The sequence below is a fragment of the Scophthalmus maximus genome, chromosome 13 (genome assembly GCF_022379125.1).
Source record: "Scophthalmus maximus strain ysfricsl-2021 chromosome 13, ASM2237912v1, whole genome shotgun sequence".
Lineage (NCBI taxonomy): Eukaryota > Metazoa > Chordata > Actinopteri > Pleuronectiformes > Scophthalmidae > Scophthalmus > Scophthalmus maximus.
Genome location: NC_061527.1, coordinates 7,205,001 through 7,213,276, shown reverse-complemented (window position 1 = coordinate 7,213,276; position 8,276 = coordinate 7,205,001). Strand labels below are relative to the sequence as shown.

Sequence of the window (8,276 nt, the reverse complement as noted above, 5' to 3'; positions counted from 1 at the left end):
CTGTGGAAGAGAGGAAAAAGAGGAAATGTAGCGATAAAAAGGGAAAAAAAGGCATCTGCTAAAGGAGACGCTCGTGTGCCAAAGCTTCCAGCATCTTAATGATTTGGTAAAACTGAATAACCAAACATGGGATGAGTAAGTACCGTACGCTACTGAGATTCCCAGGTATGCTTCAAAAATATATTTTCAACTGATTTACATTTGACAATTTCTAAGTTATTTTGCAGAATGGAAGTCCACCATCTCAAAATGACTTGCCCCCCGCGATAATATAGGTTATTTTCATCAATGATAAATCTTTTTGTTTTGTTTTTTTTAAAACCTAAATTTATAATTTAGTGTTTGTAAGCTGTAAACCGAGTCTGGTCCGGATCATCTGCAGCCACTTTTCTAAAAAAATAAATAAAATAAGTGGGCAGTGGGAAATTTAACAACCAAAAAGTTGTTATTAATCGTTTGTCAGTGATCCATAAGCATTAGTAAATAATAAACCATTTGAAAAGCGTAGCAGTAACAAAAGAAAAGAAAAGAGCATTGTGATGTATCAAATTACTTTTCTATCACTAACAGTCCAAAAGACACGGATATTCGATGTACAATTATATAAAAAAACAGAAGAAATTTCATAATTCAGAGGCAGTAAACAGCAAATGTTTGGCTTTTTAAAGGAGATTGCCAGAAGACTGGCAACTGAGGAAGAAAATCAAAGCTTATACCATAATGTATCATTTTAACTGTTAAACTCCCTTTGAAATTGATATTAGCATGTTAATCTTACAAATACAACAATAAATTGTTGCCAATGTGACAGTGAGGCCTGATCCTCCACCGAAGAGCCCCACTCCTCATCAAGTGTAAGATAACAAACCCCCCGGGTTCGTGTGTTCAGATCGTCACCTGTGGCAAATCTCTTCTTCACCAGTGACATGCGGTAGCGGCTGCCCACCAGCTCCACGTCCATGCCCGACAGCGAGGCCCCGGAGCCCACGAACTGCACGGCCAGGCTGGGTGGGGGGCCGCGGGGAACCTCCAGGCACTGCCAGCTGGCACACAGAGTCCCTGAGCCTGGGACACACCGCCGACAGGCAGGGACACAGAGACAAGGCAGAGATTGAGTCACAGCAGTGACAGATCATGAATTCAGGGTTTTTTTTTTTTTTTAAACAAAACACTGATTAATTGATAATTCTCACAAACAAGATCATTGCCAAGTAAGTTTATAAGCCTCTTCCTGCTCTGCACAACCAGCTCATATTTCATAGTGAAATGCGGGATAGACTGATGATGTTTATTATACAAACAAACATCATCTATTTTGAAAAATTTACGACATATGAACTCCTGATTCTCCAGACAGTTCTCGCCTGCAGGAGGCCAGATATGAATGTGCATGTGGACGCAGCTCGACAGTGTCACTCTTTCCAACAGAGGTCTCAATATTTACAACATATAAACAATTACGTGACCCAACTGTTTAAAAATGTAAAAATCCTACATGGAAATTAAACAATCTCCCAACAGATGTTTTGGTTCAGAATGAGACAGTTTAAAATTATAATCTGTCAGAAGGCGACGGCCTCTGGATGAAAAAAAAAATGCAGTAAGGTTTTGAAAAAGTCACAATGTCAGTGAAATAAATAACTGAAATCAACAAAAATCCCAAAAGTGTTTAAAGGTCAAATGGTGCAAACAAAGAAAGGATGATAAAAAGGTGACGGTGAAAATCTTAGATCACAGACGTTACTGATCTTCGAAACATTTGTTTAAAACAATTACACAAGTGCACAAAGATTTAGTTTGACAGTGTTCATGAGTTAATGAGTTACATAAATGTTAAGAGTGAAAAAGTGGAAACTTTCCAATACATCTGCTTGAGTTTACAAGAGGTCCAGTAAAAATTTTCATTATTTTACCTGGCGCTGCCAGACATTATTCAGTATATAAATCTGCACCTTTTTTTGCATTGAGGAAACAATCAAACGGTATTTTCGGCGGGACAGAGAAGTCCTCCAACTGTAAGTGTTCCCAGGTCTTAACATCTCATCCATCACCGACAGCTAGGAATAGTTCCTTTGTCTCCTGTTCTCCGGGCCCGCAGCTTCACACCACAGTTATAATAATATGTCATTAAAGGAAAAATGAAAAAAGAAGAAACGTGGGAGTCTGGAACAAAAAATAACCAGGTGAGCTCAAATTTAATTTTAGACTTTTCTCTCTTAAGTTAGAGTCGTAAAAGTCTTCTCCTCTCTGTGCGACATTTAGGGCCATGAAATATGAGCGACAATCAGCTTGACGTGTGATAAATGAGGAATATTTGACGCTCGTCTTTGTATCGGTGCAGTATTCAGAGGCACCTCCGCGCCCTCACTTTGTTCACCTCCGTCGGGCTGATGAGCGAAGCTGCCGCGTTCAAACGCTATTGCCGCAGTTAAAAAGGTAATGATACGCCTCCAGATTTCAGCTTATTTTAAAACGGAGGAGGGTGTGGAGAAGCGAACTAGATCTCTTTTACTCTTAATTACTCATTTCAACATTTGTCTGACGCGATGTAGGGACTGCGAGAGAAGTTGGAAACACTGGCATGAATCTTTTTTTGACCAGAGGGCAAATACGAGAATCAGAAGGCTGCTGATGACAGACACAAAACAAGCCTCGGAGTGGGGGCATGTTTGAGTGGGGGCATGTTTGGTGGACACATGTTTGTGTGCAGGTTTCTGTCTCTTCGCGTAATCATACCTTCCCTTAACAATAAAAGCGGAGCGGCTCTGACCTTTGCTGTGATTGGTCGGGGAGAGGTTGGGGAGTTTCCACAGCAACCGCCTTTCTTCAGCGTTCCTGTCGAGGAAAAATAAAGAGTCAGTGACGCCTGAACTGCTCCTCGATCTCCACCCTTTGACTTCCTGTAAAATGTCTCCCGTTCATCCGTCACATCCTTTATGGAGTTTACTATATAGGCAGGACCAATCGTTCATAACTGCTGAGGAAATATGACAATGGAACAGAACAACACATGATTCCATCATCAGTAAACTGCATGACAGGTGGAGTAAATGGTAATGTAATTCACAGAGGAGCTTTTTTTGGTGAATTTTATCCCTAACCCCTTTGCAACAGTTGTCAGGTATGTTATAATTAAATTTGCAGCTCTTTTATTTGAAAAATGAAAATAATCCTTTTTTTTAAAGTATAATTATTATTGTATTATTCTAGATTCATCATTTCGAATGTCCAAACTGCCTTGTTAACCCGATATCATGATGTACATTTTTTAATATACATTTTATAATATTCTCTCGTTTATCAGTTTCTGCATTATGACCTTTAAAATGTCTTGTTTTCCATCACTGTCCCAAATCATATGACCTCACTCTCTCTTTCCCTGACAACAACTCCGGTATAATTATCTGTAATAATACTCTACTTGAACATTATGATCACAGGGCTCAATTTGTGCCTTTCAAAATCCCTCTTGATTATAGTAGCTCTCCGTTAGCCGGTTAGCAGTGGCCGACGGTCGAAAAGAACCTGATTGTCAATTCCTCAGTCATCAATGCTCACCAGGAGGCGGGCGGCTGACACTGCAGGTCGGTGGCGTTGTGGTCCAACGGCAGCAGCACCTGGACAGCGGTGAGCTGGGTGGAGGGAGCGGTGGCGGGGCAGCAGTGATAATCCAGGGACACTCGGGTCACCGTGCCGCTTCGCTGGCACTCGGCCGACAGCAGGAGCGGAGCCCGACCCGGGTCCTGAGACGACACCTGAGGGAAGACATTTAAAATCGAAATGAGTTTAGAAAATAACTAAATAAAGAGCTTTGGGAAGATCTGGTTTCAACTTTAGGTCTTATAAAAAACTACTGGAACTAAATTAAAATCTGTCCCTTTACTGAAAAAATATATTGGCACAACAAGAGACAGTGATCAGTTAATAATGTTTCATTTAAAAGTGGAACCTATACAGTCGTTTGGTTGGAGCATTGAAGGTCAGATAAACATGCAGAAATATAAAATTTGTATCAAGGTAAAAATTCAACATGTATGAAGAATACGGTTTCCTGTAATAAATGAATAGAGAATGAAAATTCCGTTCAACCTAATATGGAGCTTTCCTTTATTTTTCCATAAAATTGTTCTGAATGAAAACTATTAAATATGAAGAACTTAATCAGAAATTACAGAACTAAAGTAAAGTAAAATAAAGTATTGTATGAATATTAATTCAATAATTTACATCATCAAAGTTACTTGAGAGTAATTGTGGCCATGACGAGCAGAGTGAGATATTGGAGGGTGAGGAGGCCACTATTTAGGGCTTTTTTATTTTTAAATTTTAAATTTTTTAAGCCTTTAATGATAGGACAGTATTGGGTGTGAAGAGATGAGAAAGAGTTGGGGAAGATGCGCAGCAAAGGGCCGGTGTCGGATTCAAACCCACAGCCGCTCCAGGAGGACTCAAGCCTCCACACATGGGGATCCGGTGATACTAAGTGAGCCCCAAAAGGAGCCCACTCACCTGATACTTCAGCAGGCCGGCGTTGTAATAAGAGGCCTGGGGGTTGAGCTCAGCTTCTCTCTGCAGGTGGATCTGCAGAGCCTGCATGTTGAACCAGAAGTCTCTGGTGTCTGGGTCACTCTGAGAAGGATCACTGTGGAGACACAGCAGAGACGGTCAAGATTTTTGTTTTTATACAGGAACAGATCACGTTTGTGATGCAAAAAAACTGGCAGACAAAGCCGAACCTGTAGAGCAGCTTTTGATTTGGCAGGAAGTGATCGATCCTGGACATGTTGACCAGTCTGAAGCTGAGAACGGGGACGTTGGGGTTGGCTGTGAAAATCCTGGTGATGCCTGCCGGGAAGGACATCGTCAGGTCGCCAGTGATCTTCACCAGACAGCTGGAGAAAGAAGGTGAAAGAAATAACACTCAATCAGTAACAACAGTGAATAGACCGTAACGTCACTATTTTTGTAATAAAAAAAAAGCAGCCTCGTACTAACCGGTTGTGTTGTCCACCTTTGAAGTAGGCGTTGATGTACTCGGTTATGGCTGCGGCCACTGGCCAGGCCTCCTGTGTGCTGAGGGAGATGGGACTGGGACCTCTCGACAGGTGCACTGTGAAGAACAAGTGTCATCATCCTGAGTCATGGTACTAATGAACCTTGGTGAGTTTTACATTTCTAAAGGAACAGTATGACATTGTGGGTTATTAATACTGATGTGCAACGGATTTTCACACAGACACTTTTTACAATGTGTTTGAAAAAGGGAGAAAGAAGGTATTGTCATTTTCTATCTAACTCGGCTGTCAGGTGCGTTTGCGTCAACTTCATTTTCGTTGTCGAGGCTTACGCTGTCTTTGCTGGTGGTCCTGGTGCTGGTAGGGCAGTGGCGATGCTTGTCCCACCCTGGCCGGACTGGGAGCTCGGTTCTGACCCCCCCACTCGCCGTCTCTGGTCTGAGGCCCCCACTCACTGGGACTGGAGGAGGAGGAGGAGGTGGTAAGGGAGGGGCTGGGCTCCGGCAGCGGGGAGGAGCAAAGGGACCGGGACTGAGAGGAAACGGGGGACGAAGCTGGATCAATATCAACGCTGCTTTTAATTTGAATGATGAACATGCTTGATTAAACATTTACACCCTGTAGGAACAGTTGTCATTTACGCTTAATATTGATTGGGTTATAATATTTTAAAACAGAAAACAGAACCAGGGCTACTCTGGTTCATGAAGTAGTGATATGTAAAAGGTTGTATCGTCATTGGATACTCACCCTCTCGCAGCCGGTGATTCGGCCCGAGGTCCTCTTGGCCCGGGTTGCTCTCTGAGGAGCAGCTGCAACCTCTTCAGATGTGTCCTTTCTGAAGTTGTGCTTGGATCCTTCCAAAGACAAAAGACAAAGACAGAAAGTGACTCACACAAAGGAGTAGTGGAGACAGGGTCCAACAAAACGAGCCAGAATTTGTGTTCAGAACAGCTGACGACGGGCTGAAGACACTGCACTGCCAAAACACGCCAGCACCAAACATTTGATTAGTAATAGTTTATTTGAAGTCTCTAGCATCTCTTGTGTGACATGTCAGTCGTCAGTCCTACCTTCATTAGGTGAAATTCTTATAAATGTATGATAACTCTCATATTCTTGTGATAAAACTAATAATGGAATGAACACTGAATAAAAATTAACTACATTTGACTTGTTTTAATGTAAGCACCTACAATGAAATGTACATTTGAATATGATTTATAGCTTGGGCTGGAAAAACTATTTCTTCCATTGTTGAGTAATCTATCGATCATTTTTGGTTTGCCTCTGCAGTCAAACATGTTCATCTTACAATAGGTGTCCGGTTACGAAAAATTTATCCACGGCTATCGACCAATCCCAATCCAGAATTCTGTGGTCTCAGTATAAGTGAATGTAGTGGATTAGTAGAAAAGTTAGTATCAAAGTATAAAGTAGCATAAAATGGAAACCCCTCAAGTTAAGTACATGTATATCTAATCTTATTGCGCTGGCTATACCTCCAGTTGTTATTCAAGACCTTCATTATTTGCTTTGCTATGAGGATACAATTTCTATAAAAAAAAGTGACCTGTACCCTTGTGCGAGCTGATGCTGCAGGACATCTGAGCGTTCAGATCCAGGCAGTCTTGGTCTTTGTCAGTCGAAAAACACAGGTCCTCCTGTGGACCTGAGTGCCTGGTGAGTGGAGGGGCGTTCCTGCGTGGCTCACTCTCCGATGACCGATGTTTTCTCCTCTCGCCTCCTGCTCCTCCATCTCCCTTTCCTCCTCCGTCCTGTGTTTTGGAGCCGCTCAGTGCTCCGGGGACGCTCTCGCTGAACGGGTTGTGGAGCGAGTTCCAGTGCATCAACTCCTTCTTGGTCTGCGCTGTGGGCAAAGAACTTGAATTAGCGTCGAGTGCCAGTCTGTTGCTGTTGACGGTGACGCCACCCAAGCTGCCGCAGATGATGCTGTTGCTGCTGTGCGATGGGATTAATCCAGCGGCTGCAGCCAAAGACGATTGGTGCGTCGGGCTGCCGATCATCGTGATTGCGAACGGGTCATCGGGGGAAATGGGAGGTGGTAGGCTGCGGTCTCGTTTCCTGTCTCTGTCCTTGCGATTGGAGGAGGATGAGGAAGAGGAGGACGAGGTTGGGTGTGTCTTGGTGTCGGCGAGGGTGATGGAGAATGGGTCCCCTCGCACCTCCACCCCCCTGCCCTCCTGGTGCGGACGAGGCGGCGGGCGCGACCACACGTCGGACAGGTTTAAGGTCTCCTTGGTGACGGTCCTCTCAAACGCGGCGAGGAAAGGGTCCTCGGGGGGGATGTGTTTACAGTTCCACACCGACGACTCCATCTCGGGCGGAGGGAGGGACTGAGAGAAAGGAGGGAACTGCATCGACAAGGGGTCCATGTCTGAGTGTAGGCGAGAGGGACGCGATGGGCCGATGGACCAGACGCTGGCAGGGTCCCCTTGTGACTGAGTGCTCCGGCCGGGGGAGGGGTCACGGAAAACAGAGAGGAAAGGGTCCACAGGTCGTCCCAGTGTTTGACTTTGGTCTTTACTCTGTGACACAGGAGGCCACGCTGCCCAACCCACAGGCTCTGGGGACGGACCGAGGGGCTGATGGGAGGGCGAGTCCAGACCGGAGTCTTCAACGTTCTCGGGGGAGGAGGAGTCAGACGAGAAGGCAGCATCTGACACACACACATGAAACACATTGCAGGACATTGAGTAAAATTCGAGTAAATTGAGAGGTTTCAGATTATTAAAGACAAAGAAGGTACAATAAATAAATACCACACACACTCAACTAATTTTACCATATTGGCTCAAATATAAGGTAGAATTTCTATGTGGATATTACATTTGGAAAAAAAAAGTAGGGACTGTTATATTCAAGGAGTTTACATGTGCATATTCACAAAAAGCTGAAAAAGACTTTGAGTGTGACGGAAGAGACATCGTCATCAACCTGAACTTCACCTCTGTGTCAGTCAGCTTCAGACTAAGCTCTGTCTCCTTCACAGTAATTTACTTTGCTGACCTGCGGGTTTGAAATGTTATAACTTTTTTTCTGTTACTTCTCCAACACACTTTCTCTTCCTCTGAACTTGATCCATTTCAACGAATCATCATCATTCAAATTTTCAGTGTAGGAAGGAAAAATATGAGGACTTTCTCAGATGGTCTGATAAACTGATTATTTTCCTTCATAAAGTCTTTCCAAAAGCAGCCGTTACTGAAAAAATCATTTTATGAACAGTCTTTTCATACT

The 8,276-nt window shown here is 43.6% G+C and overlaps 1 protein-coding gene across 2 annotated transcripts in view; it reads right to left on the bottom strand.

The window, feature by feature from the left end:
* fcho1 (FCH and mu domain containing endocytic adaptor 1) overlaps positions 1-8,276 on the bottom strand; it is a 44,094-nt gene that overhangs the window by 644 nt on the left and 35,174 nt on the right. For both annotated transcript variants that reach the window (XR_004795634.2, XM_035647568.2), the window contains exons 18-26: positions 6,595-7,695; positions 5,766-5,872; positions 5,348-5,546; positions 4,996-5,110; positions 4,737-4,892; positions 4,510-4,642; positions 3,559-3,755; positions 2,771-2,835; positions 898-1,065 (exon numbers count right to left, since the gene is read on the bottom strand). Coding sequence is in view for 1 of the 2 variants with exons in the window: in XM_035647568.2 (XP_035503461.2) it covers positions 898-1,065; positions 2,771-2,835; positions 3,559-3,755; positions 4,510-4,642; positions 4,737-4,892; positions 4,996-5,110; positions 5,348-5,546; positions 5,766-5,872; positions 6,595-7,695 (2,241 nt within the window). In the remaining variant the exon portion in view is untranslated. The remainder of the gene's footprint in view (positions 1-897; positions 1,066-2,770; positions 2,836-3,558; positions 3,756-4,509; positions 4,643-4,736; positions 4,893-4,995; positions 5,111-5,347; positions 5,547-5,765; positions 5,873-6,594; positions 7,696-8,276) is intronic.